Source organism: Anabrus simplex, chromosome 5 (assembly GCF_040414725.1).
Source record: "Anabrus simplex isolate iqAnaSimp1 chromosome 5, ASM4041472v1, whole genome shotgun sequence".
Classification (NCBI taxonomy): Eukaryota; Metazoa; Arthropoda; class Insecta; order Orthoptera; family Tettigoniidae; genus Anabrus; species Anabrus simplex.
Window position 1 is genome coordinate 390,084,359 of NC_090269.1, and position 27,343 is coordinate 390,111,701.

Here is a 27,343-nt window from a genome sequence, read left to right on the forward strand (position 1 = left end):
CTATCCGACCTTTTATTCGGTTGACAATCAACACCAGTCGAATGCATAACAGGTATTTACGTGTCCTCAGATGTAAAAGTCCAGTAGGTTTAAGTCAGGGGAGCGTGGTGGCCAAACAATTGGTCCACATATAGCTACACAACACCCAGGATAATACTCATTGAGGTGCCTGCCAACAATGAAATGTATGGAAGCACCATCATGCATGAAGTACAGCTGTAGGTGGGATGCTAGTAATGTGTATTCCAAGTAATCAGGCGATGTAGTACACAATAAATCTGTGTAGTTCAAACCAGTATACATGCCCGGAAGAACGCAGGGTCCCAACAAGCCATCACTAAGAGGTGAAGAGGGCAGAATGTCCTGTGCGGGGGCTTAGAGGTAACTCAGGCTCACATCAAATTCATTTGCAAAGTGACTGGTTACTTGCTTCATATTCGTAACCGAAGTCTCGCATTTTATTCTGGCACTCAGGATCCGTCGGCGGCCACTCTTTAAATATACACTCGAAAAAATCTGTAATTATACATTTTCCGTGCCCCACGTTGTCGCGCCCTTTTCTTATTATGAGGAATTTATTCCTAAAATATTGCCGGTGAATTCTGATATTTTTGTTCTTAGGTTCATCAGTCCAGAGACTGGTTTGATGCAGCCATCCATGCCCCTATCATGTGCTAACTTTTTCATTTCTAAGTATCTTCTACACCCTACATCTACAGCAAGCTGCTTGTCATATTGATACCTTAGTCTACCTATACCGTTCTTACCACCTACACTTCCATCAAAAACCAACTGACCAAGTCCTGGGTATCTTAAGGTGTGTCGCATCATTCTATATCTTCTACTGGTCGAATTTCGCCAAATCGGTCTCCTCTCCTAGTACCTCATCATACCTATTTAGGGGCGCGCAGCTATGAGATTGTATTCGGGAGATTGTAGGTTCGAACTCCACTGTTGGCAGGCAGTTTCCCATTTTCACACCAGGGAAATGCTGGGGCTGTACCTTAATAAGGCCACGGCCGTTTCCTTCCCATTCCTAGCCATTTCCTATCACTTAGTCACCATAAGACCGTCTTTGTCGTTGCGGTGTAGAGCAACTTGTAAAAAAAAAAAAAAAAAAAAAAAATCTACCTATCTTACATTCTTCTGTAACTGCAATTCGAAAGCTCCCACCCTCTTTCTTGAGCTTATTATCGCATATATTTTGCTTTCGTACAATGCCATGCTCCAGACAATATTCTTCAAAAACTACTTTCTAAATAATTTGCTTTACGTCCCACTGACTACTTTTGCGGTTTTCGGAGACTCGAGGCTGACATATTTGAGCACCTTCAAATACCACTGAACTGAGCCAGGATCTAACCTGCCAAGTTGAGGTCAGAAGGCCAGCGCCTCAGCCGTCTGAGCCACTCTGACCGGTAAGCATCTTTCGAATTCCTATGTCAATTTTCGAAGAGCACAAATTTCTTTTCTTAAGAAAATCCTTCCTTGCTTGTGCCATTCTGCATTGTAATTTCTCCTTACTTCTGCGATCGTTAGTTTTTCTACTACCCTAGTAAAAATATTCATCTACTTCCTTTAATTCCCTAATATAAAATTTCCTGCATCACCTGACTACCTTCGCCACCACTCCATTACGTTTATATGGGATTTTTGCCGGGCTGAGTGGCTGAGACGGTTGAGTGAGGCGCTGGCCTTCTGATCCCAACTTGGCAAGTTCGATCCTTGCTCAGTCCGGTGGTATTTGAATGTGCTCATGTTGGTAGATTTACTGGTACGTAAAAGAACTCCTGCGGGACTAAATTCCGCTACCTCGGTGTCTCCGAAAAACGTAAAAGTAGTTAGTGGGACGTAAAGCAAATAACATTATTATTTTAGATTTATTAATTTTAACCCGCATACCTTCTTCAACGTTGGATTCATACCATTCAGCAATTTCTCCAGATCTTCTGCAGACTCAGATAAAATAACAACAGCCTCGGCAAATTTCTCCTGATCTTCTGAAGACTCAGATAAAATAACAACATCCACGGCACATTTCTCCAGATCTTCTGCAGACTCAGATAAAATAACAACATCCTCGGCAAATTTCTCCTGATCTTCTGAAGACTCAGATAAAATAACAACATCCACGGCACATTTCTCCAGATCTTCTGCAGACTCAGATAAAATAACAACATCCTCGGCAAATTTCTCCTGATCTTCTGCAGACTCAGATAAAATAACAACATAATCAGCACATTTCTCCAGATCTTCTGCAGACTCAGATAAAGTAACAACATCCTCGGCAAATTTCTCCTGATATTCTGCAGACTCAGATAAAATAACAACATCCTCATCAAATTTCTCCAGATCTTCTGCAGATTCAGATAAAATAACATCCTCAGCAAATCTCAGAGTTTAGATGTACTCTCCTAGGAGTCTGACTCCCTTTCTAAATACCTCTTTGACCTCCTTTACCGCCTGTTCTATATAAACATAAAAAAAGAGGGGGATAACCGCAGCCTTGCCTCACTCTTTTCAAAATTCTGCTTGTTTTTAAAAGCTCCCAATTATTTTCACTGCTGACTGATCTTTTGTAGAAACTGTAGATAATACTTCTTTCTGGACAATGATTACGATTTCCTCCAGAATCTAAAAATAGGCCTAGCTTGGTCCAATCAACATTATCGAATGCCTTTTCTAGATCTACAAATGTCATGTACGTTGGCTGGTCCTTCCTAGATTCACTAATGTCAGACGTACACTTAAGATTGTTTCACGTGTTTCTACTTTTTCTTCTGAATCCAAACTGACCTTCTCCCAACTCAGCTTCAACTTGCCTTTCCATTATTTTGTTTATTTTTGTTTGTTTGTTTGTTTGTTTGTTTGTTTGTTTGTTTGTTTGTTTGTTTGTTTGTTTGTCCAACCCTTGTTCCGTTTCTGTACAGGGTCGGGTATGAGGTGAGAAAAATCTGTCGTGGCGGGGTTTTTAATGACCGGAGGTCCTGAGGTCAACCTCATCAGAGGAGTTAATGAGATTAAATGAATGACGTGATATATGATAGTAGGAAGGGAGAGGGTGAAACCCGGTGTCGGTACATAGCCTACTCCTGTCGAATAGCACCAAGGGGTCTGCTCAAGGCTTAAAGTCACCATCCGACGGACGAATCACCACCAACGCCGTCATATGCCCTCACTCCATATGAGAACTGCGGAGAGGATTGGAATTTAACCCAGGCTTTTGGTACTTAATCTAGTGATTAGAAATTTTATACCACCAACTCCCTTGCCCTGCCGGCCAACATTCTGATGGTGAATTTTTTTTCGACCAACGGGACTCGAAACGGCTAACCTCGGTGTCAGACCGTTTAGACTTCTACGCCTTAACAATCGTGCCCACCAGGCAGGCTTTCCATTCTTCTGTAAATAATAAAATAAAATAAACCACCACGGCTCAACACACCCGAAGTGCCTTGTGTGGTCAGCACAACGAATCCTCTCGGCCGTTATTCTCGGCTTTCTAGATCGCTCTGTAAATAACACGTTTTAAAATTTTTGCAAGCATGAGATACTAAACTAATGGTGCGGTAGCTTTGACATACTCTGTATAGAATCTGAATTTGAATCGTCCTAGTACTGCTTCACGCGATATGATTTATTGTGTGCTGCTTGTAGATCACCTTGCCCGCGGAGGAGATGATTGCAGTATGTACATGGAGAGGCGCTGAAGTTAACTGCGGGGTGGTCTTCACCCTGACCCTGACCCTGATATGACTTATTGTGTGCTGCTTATAGATCACCTTGCCCGCGGAGGAAATGATTGCAGTATGTTCATGCAGAGGCGCAGAAGTTAACTGCGGGGCGGTTTTCACCCTGACCATGACCCTGACCCTGATATGATTTATTGTGTGCTGCTTATAGATCACATTGCGCGCAGAGGAGATTATTGCTGTATCTTCATGGAGAAGCGCAGAAGTTAACTGCGGGGCGGTTTTCACCCTGACCCTGAACCTGATATGATTTACTGTGTGCTGCTTATAGATCACATTGCCCGCAGAGGATATGATTGCAGTATGTTCATGGAGAGGCGCAGAAGTTAACTGCGGGGCGGTCTTCACCCTGACCATCACTGATGTAGGTGTCTGCTACAGCTTCAACATCCTCCCGGCCAACGAGCTCTTCGCTGATGATGTGTAAGTTAATTAGTTTCTTCAGATATTTAAATTATTAATCAAAGTTTGTCCCACAGGAGTTCTTTACTTGTTATTACGAGATTCCAAATACCGACTTTCATGTTTGTTACATCTCCATTTTTGAGATATAAGTATTCTAATGAAAATAATTAAACCCTACTTCACCTCTTTTCACACCCCCACTTAAAATGGACTATCTGAAAACAAAAATAACAAGTTCGTTCATTTCTAAAGGGGATTCCATCACCAGTTTCCAGGTCTGTAACATCTTCAGCGTTTGAGAAAAAAATACATTCATAAAAAGATTTCGACCCATTTTTTCACTTCTTTTCACCCCCATGAAGTTGATTTCCGAAAAAAATACGTATTTATTTATTTTTAACGGAGACTCCTGATACCAGATTTCATGTCTGTAACATGTTAGGTTTTGAGATTTTTTGATAGACTCACTTTCAAAATTCCGCCCCCACTCTCACTTCTTTTCACTCCCCCTTAAATGGATTTTTCAAAAACAAAATAATTTGTGTTTGTATACTTTAAAAGCAGATTCCAAATACCAACCTTACAAGTCTGTAACATCTTCAGTTTTTTAGATATAAGTATCCTCATAAAAGTAAGTGGATTTTACGAAAATAAAAAGTATGTGCTTCTTTATTTTTAAAGTAGATTGCAAATACAAATTTTAACGCCTGTAACATCATCAGTTTTTTATGTAAGTATCCTCATAAAAAGAACTCAAACCCATTTTCAATCCTTTTAACCTCCTCGCCTTCAAAAGAATTTTTCGAAAATAAATACTTTTTTTGTATTTAAAGGAAATTCAAAATACCGGTACGAATTTTGACGTTCAATAATCCTCACTTATTGAGCACGTGCACTATAATGTAAATGTATCCCCAAAATGTAATTTCTTTATTTCGAGTAGTTTTGCTTGGGCGTTGATTGACAATCAGTAAGGACATTGCCTTTTATATATTGCCCCCATATCGCCACCAAAATCTGGTGATCCCGGAACTAGCCAGTCACTCAGGCGTGTCCGGTCCTAACTCTCTAAGCCAGAGCCTCTCAAACGCCCAAAATCTCACGTGTGAAAATCGAGGCGCAAGAGCTCCGTGCACTGTGCATCGGTCCCGCTCAGCTCGGGTCGGACCAACGCTTCGTCTCTGGGCTATTCGGCTAAGCTCAGCTCAACTCGGCTCAATTCGGCTCGGATTTGGAGCGCTACGGAGCAAGCGAGGAAAAGGGAGACAGGGGGAGCGAGCGAGACAGGCGTGGGGAAAAAGAGAGACAGCACTATTGATCCACATCCAGGAGTGGGGGTCTGCACTCCGTTCAACCAAGCAAAGTCGTCTTTTGCACCGTGCACAGTGCATGCACCCTGAGAGGCCCTGCTCTAAGCAATGTTTAAATTTTACCGCTAATACAGATCTTGGGAGACATATACTTCGACAGACGATCCTCGTATAACGGGTGAAGCTTTCTACTAAAATAATGGGAAAACGTTGTGAAAACAAATTCCTAATTAGTCCAAAATATCTACAAACAATAGTAAGACAAATTAATCAATAAAAATGCAGGTTAAAAATCCTGAATCCAATAACTCTCAATCAAAATTTCACTGCGTTTGTAAACGTCCAGAGTTCTTTACTGCAATAGGCATGATAGTTACCTCTAAATTCTTGGCTTTAACCTACGTGGTAAATGAAATGAAATGGCGTAAGGCTTTTAGTGCCGGGAGTGTCCGAGGACAAGTTCGGCTCCCCAGATGCAGGTCTTTCGATTTGACTCCCCTAGGCGACCTGCGTGCCGTGATGAGGATGAAATGATGGTGAAGACGACACATACACCCAGCCCTCGTGCCAGCCAAATTAACCAATTAAGGTTAAAATTCCCAACCTTGCCGGGAATCGAATCCGGGACCCCTGTGGCCAAAAGCCAGCACGCTAACCATTTACCCATGGAGCCGGACAACCTACGTGGTGTTGAGTTTTAAGCGAAGTGAACTTCTATTTTATTTCTCGTCGAACAAATGAGTAGCTAATTTCATATCCACAAAACATTGTGGTGAAATCCTGACCGACGTCTAGGGTATTACTAATAACTAAACTCTAATATTTGGTTAAATGAATCGCATTAAGTTACTTATTATGCACAACACATGATCTTAAAATAACATATAGAATCCCTCACGTGGATTTCAATTCACCACAGAGACAAGTTATTTACAACACAAACTAAATCATCAAATAATACTTGAAGCACACACAATACCCGAAAACATAATGCCAGTCTCATATAAGACCAAAATACACAACATTGACACTCGGCCATCAAACACTCCTCGCCTATCATACATTCCGACGATGATCAACACTGATATGAACCTGGAATATTCCCTTCCGAGTCTTGAACACCGACAATTTTCCTCGCGCTGACTATCTTTCGACGGGAATAAGTTCGTTACACTCCCCAACATATTAAATGAAGATGCGGGCAATTTCTACGCATAGGCCTAAATTTATAACAGTCCTTGGGATTTTAAACTCGCCAGACAATACCCTAGTCCTGACGGCATTAATCACTAGGAGATCACACATGCTCCCTGCTCTCATTAATATATTCGACAATGCTATCTTACGCGTATGAATGGCTATCCAAGTCATGTCTATAACTTGAAAAATATTTTCTCAATATCCCTATCATTTTCCCAAGGCGTGTCTCGACATTAATTCATTCATATCGAAGACTTATATGCACTCCAATACATTCAGCATTACAATCTTATTCCTCACGATTATTGTAGCATTAAATGAAGACTTTATCCACTTCTGTCTGTAACATTCTACTTAGTTCGGTGACCCCTTAACGTGTTAATTACTCCTTCGACGATGTCACCTATTTCCTTAGTTTCTATCTCACTGCTAGGTTTATTTCTTGATGACGTAAATTTAATAATTATCAGCACACCTGACAACCGAACACGTTATCTGAGTTAATTTAACACAGGCTTTGAAAATCACTTGGCGATTCTCCTATCGATTAATATCGAAAACAGGTAACATGGACATAACAATCATCAAAAGCATGCATATTACTTGATTACACTAGATCTGATATGATATTTGAGGCTTGTCTGTGTGTTTATTAATCAAACTTTCTCTGAATAAAACACAACGGCGAACAATATTCTTCCCTTATTTACATTTATTTCGAAATGAAATGCATCCTACGTTAGCTTCCCCTACAAAGCAGTCCCTTTAGTGCGGCCAGTGTCCAGTAATCGGGAGACAGTGGGTTCGAGCCCCACTATCGGCAGCCCTGAAAATGGTTTTCCGTGGTTTACCATTTTAACACCAGGCGAATGCTGGGGCTGTACCTTAATTAAGGCCACGGCCGTTTCCTTCCAATTCCTAGGCCGTTCCTATCCCATCGTCGCCATAATACCTATCTCTGTTGGTGCGACGTAAAGCAACTAGCAAGGCAAGAAGAAAACATGAAATGGATCCGATTCACTATCCAATTTTATGTTTTTGACCTTTATGTTACTGGCGGTTGCCTCTTAGAAATGAAATTTCGAACAAACTAAGACTACTGTTTCCAAAATCCCTCTAAATATCTACGTGGAGTACTGTACTGTATATTTAAAATGGTATTTGCTAGTCAGCCTTCATGTTACGCCTCGCCTCAGGTCGAAGGCCGCATCCTTGTTACACGACCATGGTCACTGACGTACGATATTCAGGAATCAGGTCCATTTTAATCTGGTCCAGTTGCTGGTGTCCATAGCTGTGATCTCGTACCGGATCTGATAATTCTGCAGCGGGGTCTTCTGATCCACTGGTGTAACAGTATCTCGACGTTAGCATGGTAACACTTTGTAACTGTTGTTTCCTAATGAAATATCTATAGGTTTGCTACTAATAGCATCCTAAAATATTTATTGTCATTAATGTAAGTGCTATCATAGTCTGTCTCAGTCTGCTCGCAGTTTATAATAGATTATACTCATAAAAACAATAATAATGATATGGTAATAATCGGGGGAGATCTAAACTTGCCTGAAGTTGAATGGAATGGAGCTGCAAGTGAAGCCCATGGCAAATAAGTTAATTTGGGAGGGAGGATTTACACAAGTAGTACAAGAACCGACTCATCTCAACAACTTGCTAGATGTATTCTTGGTTAAACCATGGTAAATTGTTGATAAAACTGAGGTAATTGAAGGAATAGGTGACCATAAGGCTGTAATAATGGATGTAGGACTTGTACCAAAAATGCTTAATAAGGTCACACAAGACAAGAAATTATACAGAAAACTAAAGTTGATGAATTTGGGACTTACCTTAAATCACAATTCAGTTGTTGGATAAGTGAAGGAAGTAATGTGGATACACTTTGGGCTAAATTTAAAGGAATCATTTGGGAAGGAGAGAAGAGATTTGTACCTGTTAAGAAGGGTAAAGTGACTTCAGACCCTGTTTGTTATACAGGGGAAATAAGGAAATTAAAAAGAAAATGTAGAATAGTAAACAGGAAAATCAAAGAGTATAGGGAGAATAGAGAAACTAGAAAACAGCTAATGAGGGAAATGAATAGAGTTAAAAAGGAAGCAAAAGAGAAATATATGAATGGCATACTTCAATAGGGTAATGACCACAAAGGGAAATGGAAAAAGATGTATTCATATATTAGGAATCAAAAAGGAAAAGGAATCCAAATTCCAACAATGGTGGGAGAAGGGGGTGAACACTATTCAACAGATACTGAGAAAGCAAATCTATTTAGTAGGGAATTCAGAGATTCAGTAGAAGATTGTAACCGTCCAGGCTTCTCCAGCCAGACTAATTTAATATACAATCATTTTAGCGATATCATTTGATATCAAGTTTATCCGCCATCGGCAATTATTCGTAATAACTTATTTATTCTACGTCAATCATTTGTAAACAAGGAATCACACTATATAGTTATAACATCATTTATTATTTAAATTATTATATTAGGTACGATAGGAATTCATTATGTACTGTAAATATGGTCAATATGTTGAGACATAGTTGTTGTCATTTCATCTCATACTTGTGTATACGGAAAAGGTTATTCTTATAGCGGGGGAAAATTACATGAGTCAGTGGGTTAAACTCATGAGCCAAGGCAGTAAACAGCGACCCGCGTGCAAGGCTAGGCTTGCAGACTACATTATCGCCACGCCTTCTGGTCTTGTCAAGAAGAAAGAAGAGGGAGATGATAATGCGATCTACGAATCAGATGCTTCGTTATATAGAGAATTGATATTGAGCTATTATGAAGAGTGGGGAGAGCCAGTGATATATTATGTAGCGCGGAGCATTCCTCGATTCACGGAGTCACGGATACACACATCGCTACTTCTGCTGAGAACCTAACTACTATTAGAACTTCTACTGTGAACATCTACTTTGAACGACGTTATTGATTCTGAGACAGTGAGTGGTCTCTCCGATACATAGTTATTTTTGTACAGTGTGTAGTCGCTTCAGCATTTTACTCAGCTGCGGTAATGTTATCGCATATACGTGAGACGAAACAAGCTTACGGCTTGTGTTATATTCAGTAAATCCTCTGGACGAAGAACTATGTTTAGTTCAAGTCCACGGAATTTGGTACAATTCTGTATCGTATCAATAGTATAGCTCATTTGGATTAAGGTTTCTACTACAATGGAAAAATTCATATCTCTGAATTTTCTCCTCATACGATCAAGGCTGATCAGTTTCTACAAGTATAGGGCCAATGTCTAATTTAAAGACTAGGCAATTAGGGAGTGCTAGTCCAGATAGCCCGTACCACATCAGAGAAGGAAGGATGTCCATGGAGCCAATTCTACATCGAGAAAAGAGAACGAGTAACCACGGAAACCAGATGACTTCAACGGAAACTGCAATTGGTGAGCTTCAGTTAGATAAAGCAAGCAATAGTAAGTTTGAGTAACGTAAATTCTAAATCCCTCCACGCTTTAAGGAACTTTTCCGATTCATCTCATTTTTTTTTTGTATAATAAATTCATTTGTATTTTATATTGCGTTAATTTTCTTTCTCAAAAGATACTTAATGGTTAATTATTTAAAATCCTACCCCTGTGATTTAAGTATAAGTCTCTATGCTAGTAAATATAAATTTTGGTTTAAACCCTGGCGCCCAAACATCACATAGAGAAATGGGAAACCATGGAATGTTAATTGTTTCTATTTGCGTGGCAATTTGCGGGCAAGCCACATATAGTTTATTTGATATTCATGTGTCCCAAGGTATTAACTTTCGTCTCCTCAAGTGAGAAGCTTAGGGTCAAACAGTTACAAGATTGTCAGGAGTTGGAAACAGTAACAGAAGATGGACAGGGAGAGACACATAGGGAAACAAGAAGCTTCTCATTCACAATTGAAGATATTTTCAGAGAAATCCAACTGCTTCAGCAAGGAAAAGCAGCAGGAAGTGATCAAATTACTGGGGAGGTATTAAAGACAATGGGGTGGTACATAGTGCCTTATTTAAAATTTCTCTTTGACTATGTCATAAATAATAGTGTAATACCAAAAGAATGGAAGGAATCTATAATAATACCAATTTATAAAGGAAAGGGTGATAAAAGGAAACCAGAGAACTACAGACCAATCAGCCTGACCAGTATAGTTTGTAAAATACTGGAGAGTTTAATAGCAAAGTACATCAGAGGGATATGTGATGATAAAAATTGGTTCATGAGGAGCCAGTATGGATTTAGAAAGAAATTTTCTTGTGAGGCACAACTGGTGGGATTTCAGCAGGACATATCAGATCAGTTAGATTCAGGAGGCCAGTTAGATTGCATAGCCATAGATCTTTCCAAAGCCTTTGATAGAGTGGAACATGGAATATTATTAAATAAATTGGAGGGAATAGGATTGGACGTAAGGGTTATACGTTGGATAAGAACATTTCTAAATTCAAGGGTTCAGAAAGTCAAAGTAGGAAATAATATATCACAGGAAGAGAAAGTTTGGAAGGGAATCGCACAGGGTAGTATAATCGGTCCGTTACTTTTCTTAATATACACAAATGATTTAGGGAACAATATAACATCAAAAATAAGATTGTATGCAGATGATATAAATTGTTTATAGGGAAATAAATAACATTGAGGATTGTTCAGAATTACAAAGGGACCTTGAAAGTATCCAACAGTGGGTTGAAGAAAATAATATGAAGGTTAATGGAGGCAAATCAACTGTTACAACATTGACAAACAGGAGCTTTAAAACTGAATTTGAATATACTTTGGATGAGGTAGTTATCCCAAAAGATGGCAAGTGCAAATACTTAGGTGTGAGATTTGCAAGTAATTTGCACTGGAAGTGTTATGTTGATGACATTGTTGGGGGAGCATACAGATCGTTATATGTCATAACTTAAGTATGGTTCGTCCGTTATTGGAATATGCAAACAGTGTTTGGGATCCTCACCAAGAATACCTAATAAAATAAATATATAGTGTGCAGAGGAAAGCAGCAAGATTTGTAACAGGGGATTTCAGGAGAAGCAGTAGTGTATCAGAAATGTTAGAGGAACTTGGGTGGGACACTTTAAGTAAGAGAAGGGAGAAAACTAGACTTATATGATTATATAGAGCCTATACAGGAGAAGAAGCATAGGGAGAAATCCGTGAGAGGCTTCAGTCGGAAAATAATTATATTGGCAGAACTGACCACAAGTATAAAATTAGAAGGAATTTTAGCAGAAGCGACTGGGGTAAATTTTCATTCATTGGGAAGGGCGTGAATGAGTGGAACATTTTACCAGGGGTAGTGTTTGATCCTTTTCCATAATCTGTACAGGTATTCAAGAAGAGAATAAACAGCAACAGGGAAAATAAATGAAATGTTAGAGGGCATTCGACCAGTGCAGGCTATAGTAAATAAAAAATGTGTGTTAAAAAAAATTAATTCCATCCCCTGGTCTATGGAGTTTGGACAGCCAAAGTAGGAGACTGGCTGCAGGAGTGAAGTACAGTGGGGACTTCGAGGGCCCTGGGACTGCTACAGTAGCTGTGAAGGCCCTTCAGGAACTCTGAAAAGTGGTGGCAAAAGGGGGCTCTGGTTAAGACGCAGGTCGTTATGCTACTTAGGTTCCAAAATGGGTTTAAAAAAAAGTAAATAAATGCAATGTAAATTTTAATCTTATACCAGTTGCATAGTATTATTTGAAGTAATTCCACATACTGTATATGAGTTGACTATGTTTGTAAGTATAGGAGATATTATAAGTAGAATTTTGTAAACAATATAAATTTATTAAGGATGATCTGTTTGTTTAATAGAAAAAAATTGTTAGCATAAATTGTATATTATTGTATTCTAGAAAAAAAATGTCTTCTCTTGTTAATTTAAAATTTAGTGCTTGACAATAATGTATTTTAGTGTACCATTTGCCACCGAGGTAGACACCTCATTTGCAAATAAAGAGATTTTGATTTGATTTGATGTGTTTATCAGTTGATTCGTTCCGCGGTCGTTCGACAGAACCTTTCCCGCACAACTTATAGACACTGTTCTGTACTCTCGGAATACGATCTCAGAACCTCGACGTTGGTCAAACCCACACGTACTGCAAATTGCAAATTTCCACTGACTAACATGTTCCACACGACTCGGTAACGAAATGAGACCTTTAGGTGTGACTGACTGTCTATCCGATTCTATTTCAAATCTAACTCGTCATGACGCCCGGAGTGAATACGTGCAACGACACGGACAGACCTAAAGTATTTGAAGAGATGAGGTGTAGAAGTGTCCACTTCAAGCACAAATATTCTTCAAGATAGAACTGCTTCATGAGTACAGGTTCAAGCAAGTGCGTTCATATGCAAGTATAGTTAAGAGTGTCTACGCAGCTCAATAACATGAAGTAAAAGAAGAAAGAATATCTAAGTGTATGTAAAATGTAAGAATGACAGAATCATAAATCAAAGTCAGAATGTCTGAGACTAATGTCGGAATGTCTCTGCGTGCTCCGTGCGGCTAAATTTCTCATCTTATAATCTTTATAATCTTCAGTTCGGTTTCTCTCGGTTTCCTCCAATCACCAAGTAGTAATTAATATGACGCTTCCTCTCATTGGTAGGCCAGTTTTGTATTCTCTCCTGGAGCTCCTGGATTCAATTTCCCCTCCCCCCCCCCCTGCTCATGTAGGCTAGGGTTAGAGACTTTCTACCCTTTTGTTCGAGCTTCGCATTTTCCTTGACCTAAAAACCTATGCGTCCCCTGCACGCTGGTTCATGTTTGTTGTGATTTTATAACTGGGCTCAATTGTGTTTCTTTACAAATTTTATATAACGTTTTCGCCACCCTTTTTGGCCATCGTGGGCCTGGATATCAAGTGTATTGTTTCCCCTAACATTTTGTCTTGCCGTGCGTCAACCTTTTCTCGCTGTTCCCGCACGCTTCTTAAGAAAATGTATAACAGGGATGTCATTTTTACCACCAGCTTATTCTCGCTGAAGCCGCTAGTAGACTAACACTCGGCTTTCTCATACTTTGTTATACACATTTTCTTTCATTGTCGAACTTTATGGAATAACTATAATTGTTACCAAGATGCACTCTCAATGATTTCGTATTGATTCGGGGTCAATATATTATTATTATTATTATTATTATTATTATTATTATTATTATTATTATTATTATTATTATTATTATTATTATTATTATTATTACTATTATGGTTATTATAATTACTATTATTATCAAGCGTATATTACATTCATTTCACTATCACATCTATATAAATGAAGTTGCAGGAGATCCGCTGTCTGTAATTTCGTTTGTTTTCCCAATTTTTCATATATCCGTTTTAGGTCAACTCAAGACCGAATCAGTGGTTTTTATTTTTCATGTCTGTCTGTTTGATCCACCATCCCGACGAAACGGCTCGATAGATCTCGACAAAACTTCATATTTAGATTATACTCATCCCGGGGAAGGTTTGGATATCCACATGATTTATGAATCTCTGCTAGACGGAGGGTTTATAGGAAAACAAGAAAAGTTTTCTTCCATTTTCTCTTATACTATTGATTTTCTCGAAAATCCATGGACTATGTTTGAAAAGTTCCTTCATTATAAACAACTTTTGTTATGTACATAATTTCGCTTACTCTTCAAATGACGGAGGAAATTACAATTTTCAGCGGGTCTCATGCTCTGCACTGAGTGAGCGACAGACCAACAACGAACCTACAGGTTACCATGCCAATGTCTCTGACTGCTTGCCAGCAGGGAAATGACGGGTCGCCATTTTCGTCATCATTCGTGTAAACTCGTGGTTGTTCCATGGGTGGAAAGCAAGAGAGACGTCAATCGGCCATTCTACGGCTTATTGGCGGAATACCGTTGGAGGTTACAATCGTTCTCGACTACCTCTATGGGGCGTTTTTAATATTTGAACAGTACCACGGAGTGTAGCCTATTATTTCGCACCGTAAGGTGTTTTCTGTGCATTTGCTATAATTTTACTCTATTTCTATTCTACTTCTGTTTACCACTTCAATTACTTGCCTCTGTCTTGCCTCTTTAGGCTTAATAATAACACCATAAGTCATCTTCTTAACTGTTTACCTAAGAATCCCTGCGCCTAATTTCTCCTATTTTACTGCCTTCTTATATCCATATTACACCCTTCCGGAACTCGAATAGACGACCCGCGCATAAGAATGCCTCCACGTAACATGGTAAACACCCACGGATGAGACTAGAGTGAGGAGTGGCTCGAATTGTCTAACGAGCTTCGAACCACTCCCCTCCTACTTTCTATACTGGCCTCGGCAGCTCGAGCACTTGCGGAGTGGTACGTTCGCAAGAAGAAAAACAAATACTTAAGATAGAGCCTTATGTAATATGAAAGTAGGATTCTCTGGGTTCAACTGTCTACTGGATACTGCTTAGCACTACTACAAATGACAAGAATCATATAATGGGGGTTACGAAGACTAATGTACTCAAAATATGACATTATAAAATAATACAACCTTTAAGAATAACCTGAAAGGTTATCACTCCCGGAGTATTTGCTTCAGAGATGCAAATGGTAATATTGGCCTTAACAATGTCGAGAATTGTGAGATTCTGGCAAAACACTTCGAACACCTGCTGAACTGCCCTGAGCCAAATCATAAATTAGAATTTTCAGAAATTCAGGAAAATCTAGTTGATTCACCTCCAACAGCGGAAGAAATAAAGGAAGCAATAAAAAATCGTAAAAATAACAAAGCTAGTGGAGAAGACTCCATAACGGCTGAACTTTTAAAATGGGCTGAACCAAAAATTATAGAAGATCTACAAATAATCTTTGAAGAAATTTGGGAAACAGAAAAGATCCCAAAGGATTGGAAAGTGGCTCTAATACACCCATTACACAAGAAGGGTAACAAGCAGGATGTCAACAACTACGGAGGTATATCTCTCTTGCCAGTTGCTTACAAGATATTCTCAACAATACTACTAAATAGAGTAAAATCGACACTGGACAGTCAATTGGGTGAATATCAAGGTGGATTTAGAGAAGGAAGATCTTGCTCCGAACAGATTTTCAACCTGAAATCTATAATTCGACGCAGATTAATAAACTCCAAAGACATAGTTGTAACATTTATTGACTTTAAAAAAGCCTTTGACTCTGTTGATAGGGAAACCCTAGATAAAGTAATCCGTGAATTTGGAGTTAAAACTAAATTGGCAAACCTAATTCTTGAAACACTTATAGACACTATCTCGAAAGTAAAATTTATGGGTGAAGTATCTCGACCTTTCAAAATAAATACAGGTGTCAGGCAGGGCGATGGTCTATCTCCCCTCCTTTTCAATTGTGTCATGGAGAAAATTGTAAGAATATGGAATGAAAAACTGAAAGAATCTAAAATATTGCCACTCATGCTGGGGAAGAAGAACAAAGGTGTTGCAATAAATTGCCTAGCATTTGCAGATAACTTTGCCATACTTTCAGAAAGCCTTACAGATGCAGCAATGCAAGTCAATCTCCTTGAAAAGACAGCCAACATGACAGGCTTGAGAATCTCTGCCGAGAAAACAAAATGTTTGCCGAATATAAAAAGTGCCCCAAAGTTTTTAGCAACGGATATTGGTCGAATAGAAAAGGTAAAGAAATTCAAATATTTGGGTGAGACCATTCAAGAAAATGGTTTAGAAAAATCTGCTATAGAGGAGAGGATACAAAAGATGGAAAGAGCGTATGGTATAACTAAGAATATTTACAACAAAAAGTGCTTATCAAGAAAACTTAAAATAAAGCACTACAACACAGTAGTGAAACCAGAATGCCTTTATGCCAGCGAATGTCTAGCACTGAACTACAAGCTTGATAAATTAGAAATATTAGAAAGAAGAATTATAAGGAAAATATTAGGTCCTCCAAGAATTGCAGAGTTTTGGAAATTAAGAAGTAACAATGAAATTTACCAGAACGTAGAAAACATATCAGAAACAATAAGAAAAAGGAGATTGCTATTTCTTGGACACATTTACAGAATGGATGACACCGGGCGAGTTGGCCGTGCGCGTAGAGGCGCGCGGCTGTGAGCTTGCATCCGGGAGATAGTAGGTTCGAATCCCACTATCGGCCGCCCTGAAAATGGTTTTCCGTGGTTTCCCATTTTCACACCAGGCAAATGCTGGGGCTGTACCTTAATTAAGGCCACGGCCGCTTCCTTCCAACTCCTAGGCCTTTCCTATCCCATCGTCGCCATAAGACCTATCTGTGTCGGTGCGACGTAAAGCCCCTAGCAAAAAAAAAAGAAGAATGGATGACAATAGACTAACTAAACGAATCTTCAAGTACCTTTGGGAAAAGAAATCAACTACCACCTGGATTCAAGAAGTCAAGAAAGACCTGGAAAGGAACAACATACGAGAAGAAGAATTATTGGAAAGAAAGATTTTTAGGAAGAAAGTCTTACAAATGGAAGGATTCCAAGGGAGGAAGGAAAAGAAAACAGGCACAGAGTGGACTGAAGACAGGAAAAAGAAACACAGTGAAACAATGAAAGAATACTGTAAGAAAAGGAAAGAACAACTAAGGAGGAACAATTGAAATTGTAACGTGGTCCTTAGAAGGCCGGAACGCAAGAAGGAGAAGAATACAACCCTATACAATGAATGAATTAACACTTTAAATTTGACTCGCCTGAGGGCGTTGTCTGCACAAAGGTATAACTGAGGTTTTGCGACCACTATCGTCTATCTTTCCCTGATTAGTTCGTACCTTTGTCGTTAAATTTTAATATTCAGTCGATCACACCGTGTTGTCTGAGCTGATGTCCCTCTACATAGTACAAACTATTCTTAGCACGTAATTAACCGGTCCCTACACTACATGATCGCCATATTAAAGGATATTTACATAATACACAGACAAAAAAATACATACCACTGAGCTAAACCCCCGGACTTCCCTTATCTGCCACCAAGACAAAACAACGTTGAACATCGGTTCTGTTTGAACTCAAAATAATGCACAGTAAATACTAAACACACTCATATGTACCCATCATGCATAAATGGGGCCATTCCTGTAAGAAAAAACATGGTTATCACTGTCTTCTGCCCCCGGCGCAAGCTTAATGGAAGCTTGCCCAAGGTGGCCCATTCTGACCTGGGCTCGAACTGGACGACTCCCGACTGAGAGGTACTTTCCTGAAATCCCTAAACTAGATACGGTCTCATACTACCGGATATTGGGGGAGATCTATAATCATTTATTAATTACCTTCTAAATCGCCGTGATATTATTATTGCATAAGTGCTCTTAGCTGAACCATTTAAAACAAACAAGCAAGCACGGTGTGGAGGCCCAGAGCTCGAGTCTTACTACAATAGCACGGCAGGGCCGCTTTGTCGCGAAGTGAGAGAAGCAAACACGTACAAAAAAGAAGGGAAGGTCTTTCGCGTAGTACTACCATCACTCATTCATTGGCTACGCCAACCGTAAAATTAGTTACTGGAAAGTAAAGTTAATGACATTAATTTATGTTTAATATTTTACCTTGGCTGAATGTTCAGAGGGTCCCGGGTTCGATTCCCGGCTGGGTCGGGGATTTTAATCCCCCATGGTACTACAGCCCTTGAAGGGCCTTGGCCTACCAAGCGACCGCTGCTCAGCCCGAAGGCCTGCAGATACAAGGTGTCGTGTAGTCAGCACGACGAATCCTCTCGGCCGTTATTCTTGGCTTTCTAGACCGGGGCCGCTACCTCACCGTCATTAGCTCCTCAATTCTAATCACGTAGGCTGAGTAAACATCGAACCACCCCTCAGGTCCAGTAAAAATCCCTGACGTGGCCCGGAATTGAACTCGGGGTCTCCGGGTAAGAGGAGGAATTTTAATCGCGTCTGATTAATTCTTCTGGCTCGGAGACTGGGTATTTGTGTTTGACCCAACACTTCCTCTTCATATTCATACAACATACTACACTACCAACCACCACAGAAACACCCAATAGTGGTTACATCCCTCCATATAGAGTTGGCGTCAGGAAGAGCATCCGGCCGTAAAACAGGGCTAAATCCACATGTGCGACACAGTTCGCACCCGCGACCCCACAAGTGTGAGAAAAGCGGTAGAAAAAGAGGAAGAAAAAAAGATTTTACCTTGGAGGCATTCTACTGTATTACTTTATTCATTATTAAAAAATAATGCTAATTGCAGTTTTGTCTTATCAGTTTTAAGGAAGAGGACGGTGCAAAATTATCTGGCCCCAGAAGCGTTGTAGTAATTAAAATCGGTCTTGAGCAGAGGTCCATTTCGACGAAATCTTGTGTAGCCTAATATTTAACCAGCATCATTCCAGTAATAATAGTAATTTCATATAACTATTCCTAGCCTGGTCGAACCCTTGTAATATTATTTATGTATTTATTTATTTATTTATTTATTTATTTATTTATTTATTTATTTATTTATTTATTTATTTATTTATTTATTTATTTATTTATTTATTTATTTATTTATTTATTTATTTTACTTTATTTTATTTTTATTTGTTCTACAATTTGCTTTACGTTGCACCAGCACAGATAGATCTTATGGCGACGAATGGATAGTTAAGGATTAGGAGTCGGAAGAAAGCGACCGTAGTCTTAATTAAGGAAGCCTCCAGAATTTGCCTGGCGTGAAAATAGGAAACCACAGAAAACCATCCTCAGGGCTGCCGACAGTGGTATTCGAACTCACTAGCTCGCGACTACAAGCTGATAGCTACGCGACCCTAACCACACAGCCACTTGCTTGGTTCCTTCCTTATAAGACAGACCCTCCAACGAGGGAGGGCGACATCTGCCGTGTGTAGGAAACTGCGTGTTGTGGTGGTGAAAGATAGTGTTGTGTGATGTGTGTGTGTGAGTTGTAGGGATGTTGAGGACTGCACAAACACCCACTCCCCGATTCAGGGGAATTAGCGATTTGAGGTTAAAACCTCCGACCCGGCCGGGAATAATAATAATAATAATAATAATAATAATAATAATAATAATAATAATAATAATAATAATAATAATAATAATAATAATAATAATAATATGTTTTATTTATTCTGGCAAAGTTAGGGATGTACTCCCTTTCTTACACTTAACCAGTCTTAACCTAGAACAGACGGCATCACGTAGTTGCTCTAGGGAGCCGGTGTTACTTGCTCCGCTCGGGACGGGTGTTGGTCACGTGACAAGAGAGCAGCAGACAGGCGGGTTGCATATCGTGACCGCACTGTACTTGCCGCTCGGAAATGTTACCATATGAACAGCTTTTATAATAATAATTGTTACGGAGATAACCGTGGGGCAGAAAGAGGTGAAAGAAGGTGCTGGGGTGAATGGGTCTATCTACAAAACCAAAATTAATTTAAAATTTGAACTGAAGGTTGTATTTCTTCAAAAACAACAAAACAATTTTACACTTGGTGAAAATATTAATGATACCTCAGGTACAACGCCAAACAAGGGTGGAACACTCCAGAATAAGGAATTTAACAATTTTGGGCTTCAAGCCTTCGAATTACAAGTTCTGAGCTACAAGCTCAAGTTTACAAAATTTACAATTCAAAATGTGGAATAATTTAGTCAAGGGCAGGACTCCCCCAATTCAAGAGCACTTACTCCAAAAATTACAATCTCTAGTTTTCCAGAGGTACCCCTCACTATTACCAAAACTTTTTTTGCTAGTTGTTTTACGTCGCACCGACACAGATAGGTCTTACGGCGACGATAGGACAGGAAAGGGCTAGGAGTGGGAAGGAAGTGGCCGTGGCCTTAATTAAGGTACAGCCCCAGCATTTGTCTGGTGTGAAAACGGGAAACTACGGAAAACCATTTTCAGGGCTGCCGACAGTATGTATGTAATGTTGTTTTTAGGATAAGAATGTTTTCATTCATTCTGAAATAAACCTATCACAATTACACTGGCAGTAGATGTGTTTACAAATGTCACAATGTTATTTTCACCAATTAAAATATACTCGCACAGTTGAAGAAACATTCGTCAGTACTCTATTTACGTACAGAATATACAAGCTGACACGAAAATAAAAATTAACCCATACAAGCAAAACACGATAAAAATTAAACACTTTATACAAGCGGAACAGGAGATTAAAAATAAAGCTATGCAAACAGAACACGAAAATAAAAATTGTGGGATGTTTAAGTTTAAAATAACTTGTCATTGTGCCGGTTGAGATCCCTTTACAGACAAAATAGAAGAACATAAATTGCATTTCACTCTGTCCGATTTTATTCTAGTAAAAATGTCCTAAACAGGACTCCACTGCGACATAATGCAAACTTTACCGTCTTTCGTACGGTTATATTACTAGGCTTCAATGAAAACAATCTCACAAAAGAGTTGAAAACAAAACAGTACATATTACGATATTCGCATGTACCAAAGGCCAGTTGCCGGTGCAATGGAACTCACAGAACAAAGAGGATACGATGGAACACGGAACACTTCAGCACATGGCGGCACACAGCCGGGGTCGACAGTCAGCTAGTAGGCGAAGGGCAGTGAATAGTGGCGTTGCGGACGGGATAGCGAGTCACTATCTCGTTCTCGCTTGAGAATGTTTCGGAACAATTGACACTCGGTGTTCCGGAACAGCGGAACACAACTGTGCACTGTCACGGTGTGCCGAAACAGGGACATAGTGCCCAACCCTACTCTGAAAGAGATGCGTGTTCATTAAACTATTCATTATGCTGTACTTACAGTAAATGTGTACATAAAGCGCAGTTGCACTAGCAATTTGAAACTTCACAGCAGCAGAAACATCACCGCGGTAGCGTGTTATTAGCTGTCGTCCTTGGGGGCCCGGGTTCGATTCCAGGTACTGCCAGTAATTTAAGAATATCAGGAGGGCTGGTATGTGGTTGAAATGGTACACCTCTATTGAGGGTGTGCCTGAAAAGACCTGCACCACCTCGGTATGAGGACATGCGTTTGCATCTTTACCGCAAACGGAAGCGATGTTTATTGTCAGGGCTTGAGACTTGAGATGGGCGCATGCGCAACCCTTACACCGCATGTACAAGACTTCTCATCAAACGACCATAGTAAGTAGGGTGTTCGAAAGAAATCGAATTTTTGAAATAGCGCGCTGAGCACACGTAGCAGCAGGTTTAGACAACAGACTGCCGTAAGTCGTGTTAGCGAGCTACAGCCACTGAAGTGAACACGTGCACAAGCTGTTCGTCGGATTAATGCCAAATTGTTAATGAAAGAGCTTGAAGAACAACGCGCGCGCGCGGAAACAAATGAAATGAAATGACATGAAATGGCGTATGTCTTTCAGTACCGGGAGATGTCCGAGGACTTCGGCTCGTCAAGTGCAAGTCTATTGATGTGACGCCAGTAGACGACCTGCGCGTCGTGATGAGGATGAAATGATGATGAAGACGACACATACACCCAGTCCCCGTGCCAGGGTAATTAACCAATTATGGTTAAAATTCCCGACCCTGCCGGGATTCGAACCCGGGATCCCTGTGATCAAAGACGAGCACGCTAACCATTTAGCAATGGAGCCGTACATTGAAACAAATGTGCAGTGGTCACAGTGCGCAGGAAAAGTCTCCCTGTCCAGAAAAGCACGCATGAGTCGGTCAAATATCAAGGTGGTGTTGATGGTGTTTCTTGACTGCAAAGGCACCTCGTGGTCATATGGTAAACAAGGAATGGCAAAGATCGAATAGGAAAGGACTAGGAATGGGAATGAAGTCCCCGTAGCCTTAATTAAGGAACATCCACAGCGTTTGTCTGGTGTGAAAAAGGGAAACAACGGAAAACCATATTCAGGGCTGCCGACAGTGGGATTCGAATGCACTATCTCCCGAATGCAAGCTCACAGCTGCGCGCCCCCAACTGCACTGCCAACTCACTTGATGATGATGATAATAATAATAATAATAATAATAATAATAATAATAATAATAATAATAATCTTTCTTTTTTCTTTCTTTCCTTCTTTCTGTCTTCTTCTTTCTTTCTTTCTTTCTTCCTTTCTTAATCCCTTCACCGTCCAGGGTTAGTATTCCTCTCGGACTCAGTAAGGGATCCCACCTCTACCACCTCAAGGGCAGGGTTCGGGAGCGTGAGACTTTGGCTTGGGGATAAAACTGGAGAGGAGTACCAGTACCTCGTCCAGGCAGCCTCACCTGCTATGCTGAACAGGGTCCTGATGGGAAGATAGGCAAGGAAGAGGGAAGGAAGGGGCCGTGTCCTTACCTTAGGTACCATCCCGGCATTTGCCTGGAATAAAATTAATTTCGTGTGGCTATTTCTAGCCGAGTGCAGACCTTGTAAGGCAGACCCTCCGATGAGGCTGGGTGGCATCTGCCATGTGTAGGTAACTGCATATTATTGTGGTGGAGGATAGTGTTATGTGTGGTGTGTGAGTTGCAGGGGTGTTGGGAACAGCACAAACACCCAGCTCCCAGGCCATTGGAATTAACCAATGAAGGTTAAAATCCTCGACACGGCCGGGAATCAAACCCGGAACCCTCTGAAACGAAGGCCAGTACGCTGACCATTCAGCCAACGAGTCCGACATTTGCCTGGAGGAGAAGTGGGAAATCACGGAAAACCACTTCGAGGATGGCTGAGAAGGGAATCGAACCCCTCTACTCAGTTGACTTCCCGAGGCAGAGCGGACCCCGTTCCAACCCTCGTACCACATTTCAAATGTCGTGGCAGAGCAGGGAATCAAACTCGGGCCTCCGGGGATGGCAGCTAATCACACTAACCACTACAACACAGAGGTGAAATAATGACAGTAATAATTCCCATAAACCTTCAGTATGGCTAACATCGTCTCCCTCGGTACTCCCATATGCCTTCTCTTGATCTACGAAACATTACCTAATCCATACTGAAAATTTGATCCTGACAGTCCCTCTTGGCCTGAAACCACACTGGTTATCATTCAACTTACTCTCGTCCATTAATAATAATAATAATAATAATAATAATAATAATAATAATAATAATAATAATAATAATAATAATAATAATATGTTTCCTGTTTCTTAGCTCATATTGTATGAATCTTCTCAGTGCACCACATGAGAAAAAGAGTGACATTAAAGTTTTTCAAATACTTTCTCAACATTCTAGGATTCAGGCGAACTTAACCAATAACACGCCGCCTACTAAGAACTGGAGTCCAGAGAATGGCTACAGTCTGAATAAGGATGTGTTTGAGACTTACCCACGTCGCACAATGTCTGCTGGGGTTGGAGCTGGCTTGACTGTTTTCGCCATCACGCAAGATCAAGAAGCTGACTTCAAATGTAGAATGCCGATGGAAGGCTTTAAAGTAAGTACAATTCTTTCTTTCTTTCTTTCTTTCTTTCTTTCTTTCTTTCTTTCTTTCTTTCTTAATCCGTTTACCCTCCAAGGTTGGTTTTTTCATCGTCCTCAACGAGGGATCCTACCTCTACTGCTTTAACGGCAGTGTCCTGGAGCGTGAGACTTTAAGTCGGGGTATACAACTGGCGGGAGGACCAGATGCCTCGCCCAGACGGCCTCACCTGCTATGCTGAACAGGGGCCTTGTGAGGTGGGAGATGGAAAGATTGGAAGGGATAGACCAGGAAGAGGGAAGGAAGCGGCCGTGGCCTTAAGTTAGATACTATCCCAGTATTTGCCTGGAGAAGAAGTGGAGAACCACGGAAAACCACTTCCAGGATGGCTGAGGTGGAAATCAAACCCACCTCTAATTATTTGACCTCCCGAGGCTGAGTGGACCCCGTTCCAGCCTTCCACCACTTTTTCAAATTTCGTGGCAGAGCCGGGAATCGAACTCGGGCTTCCGCGGGTGGCAGCTAATCACACTAGCCACTACATCACAGAGGCAGACCATTATTCGTACACTAGGCAAAAATCTAGTTTGGTGCTACTTTAGGAGCAAAATTCTGAAGGTAATTTTCAACTGATAATATACTGCAGAGCCTCCGTGGCTCAGACGACAGCGCGTCGGCCTCTCACCGCTGGAGAGCGTGGTTCATCCCGGTCACTCCATGTGAGATTTTTGCTGGACAAAGCGGAGGTGGGACAGGTTTTCCTCCGGGTACTCAGGTTTACCCTGTCATCTCTTATTCCAGCAACACTCTCCATTCTCATTTCATAGCATCTATCAGTCATTAATAAATCACTTTCGGAGAGGCTACCCCATCGTACTAATAGCCTATATATGATTCATTCGTTACATCCCTGACGCGGTCAAAGACTGGAAAATAGGTTTAAGTTTTTTAAATAAAATCCAGAACTACTTTTAATTCTGTACACATCGGGCGAGTTGGCCGTACCGTTAGGGGCGTGCAGCTGTGAGCTTGCATTCGGGAGCTAATGGGTTCGAATCCCACTGTCGGCAGCTCTGAAGATGGATTTCCGTGGTTTTCCATGCTGGGGCTGTACCTTAATTAAGGCCAAGGCCGCTTCCTTCCAATTCCTAGCCCTTTTCTATCCCATCGTCACCATACGACCCCCTCTGTGTCGGTGCAACGTAAAGCCACTAGCAAAATAAAAAAATAATAATAATTCTGTACATATTGAAACTTTATCAGAAGATTGCTGGTGAGTCTGACTAGAACTCTGTCGCAAGGGGCATTTTATACATGGCAATGAACTGATAATATTTTAAGTTAGAAAATTGTAACTGAAAGTTTTAAGAAACATGCTTGCGTTTAAAGTACTCTGGGCTGTAAGTTACTCCCTCAGACTACTGCCTAATCTTATGCACAGCGTAAAAGTAAATATGTTCCAGTGGTGTTCTTGAATTAGCAGTCCGAAAGTACTTTGAAGCCAATACTGTCTGCGAGCGCGGAGGAAGGGGCGTATACTTGTTCTATGTACGCTGTGCCGCTACCCTTTAAATCCAAAATTTAAAGTTTTAATAACAGCGTTAGGGCAACAGTGATAACGGGTTTTAAAAGGGGAAGTTTAAACGGTAAAAAAATGTTAAGGCTAAATATGAAAATTCGATTTTTTGGAAAAAATCGCAACATTAAGCAAGCAAGAAAAACGCTGCGTAATAATATAAAATTAAGACATCCTTCGTGAAGTTGAAAGAGGTGTGTAGACTGGGGAGCACGAATGGTTCAGAGCTTTGTTGATGTCATATTATAATATAAAGGCAAGGAGAATAAAAAGATCCTACATTTAAACAAAATCATTTCTGTCCTGTTTTTTGTACTTTCTAACATTAATTGGTATGCAAAGAAAACACCGTCACAGTAATTTGCTGAACAATCCAGAAAATGGAATTTCAAAATCAACATTAAATCCATCAGCTGAGAGCTTGAAAGCGAAATGGTTAAACTTTCCAGGAAAATTAGTTTCAAGTTAATGTATGTGATACTTCGGAGTTATGGGCTAATAGTGTTTGACGTTAGAGTGGCCGTGGTTCGTGGCGACTACAATGCAATTGCCGGGTACCTTCCTAGATTCAGGAGACTTCAGCCGTTCATTTCTCTGCGATTCCCTCTTAAGAGATTAGTACGATTTTCTTAGTCACAGATGGCAGCACATGCAATATTCTGGTGACAATATACAGGTGTCGTTTGGTTTTTGTTGTTGTGTTTGATTGTGTGTGATTTGTGTTCAGTGCAGTTATCTGGAGCAGATGTCATAAATCTAAGTTTTTCGTAAGGACCCAATCACTATTGGTGTCTTAGATGCTATTTCTATATTTAATGATGGATATCTATCAACACAATTTATAATGCAGTGAAACCCAATTTATAATGCAGTGAATGGACGGACATGCATTTGCTGGCAGGACCTAGTGTTTACAGTGCACTATGTCTTCTGGTATGGGCTAGAGCAATTTTGTTACTTTCATTGATCTGTTTCTGTCTTTTCCTTGGCTTTGACAATATGAAAGTGACTGAGGTATGAGCGATGCTAGTAATGCCATTCCTTCTGCAGCCAGTCCCTGCTATGAATGGTGTGAAAATGTTGCTCATAGGGTCGATTGGTGGATGCATTTCAGTGGGCTTGGCAAACTGATATGTAATAGCAACTTCTGGCTCGGTGAGGAAAGCAACGGGAAACTACCTCACTCCTCATTTCCCTAGTACACCTCTTCAGTGATGCCTAGGCCATCTATGACAGCTGATGGCAGAGCTGTTGAGGATCCAACCAGCCTTAGGGCTGAAGATTGAACATACAACAACAACATGGACGGACAGCCGTTCAGAGTGGGCTTCGGCTGGTCCGACGGCTCTACACCCCGACCGACCAACCGAGCAGAGAAGGGGTGGGCGCGGCTCGGCCGTGGCTCTACGCTTCTGTATTCGGGAGAAGGAGAGAGGCTGGTGCCCATCATCGGCTGTGGTTTTCTATCCTCCTGTACTAAGGTGAATGCAGGGACAGTTCCTAGTATAGGCCACGGCCGCCAACCTGCTCACCTTCTCCGAGCATCTCCCTCACCGTAACAAATCTCCCGACCTGAGAGACGGCGTCACCGTCTAAGAACCCCGTCTCCCCCTTCAGTAGAGTAATGAAAACATGTTAGTAGTAGTCATAGTATAAGCTGGGCTCTGGTGTACTGCAACACGCGGTACTGCTCGAGTCGAAAAATGGTGAATAAAAGTACA

The 27,343-nt window shown here is 40.7% G+C and overlaps 1 protein-coding gene across 1 annotated transcript in view; it reads left to right on the plus strand.

Annotated features, from left to right (window-relative positions):
* Window positions 1-27,343, plus strand: part of LOC136874967 (pickpocket protein 28) — a 257,670-nt gene that overhangs the window by 178,052 nt on the left and 52,275 nt on the right. The window contains exons 5-6 of the mRNA XM_067148678.2: window positions 4,024-4,175; window positions 23,860-24,061. Coding sequence (XP_067004779.2) covers window positions 4,024-4,175; window positions 23,860-24,061 — 354 coding nt within the window. The remainder of the gene's footprint in view (window positions 1-4,023; window positions 4,176-23,859; window positions 24,062-27,343) is intronic.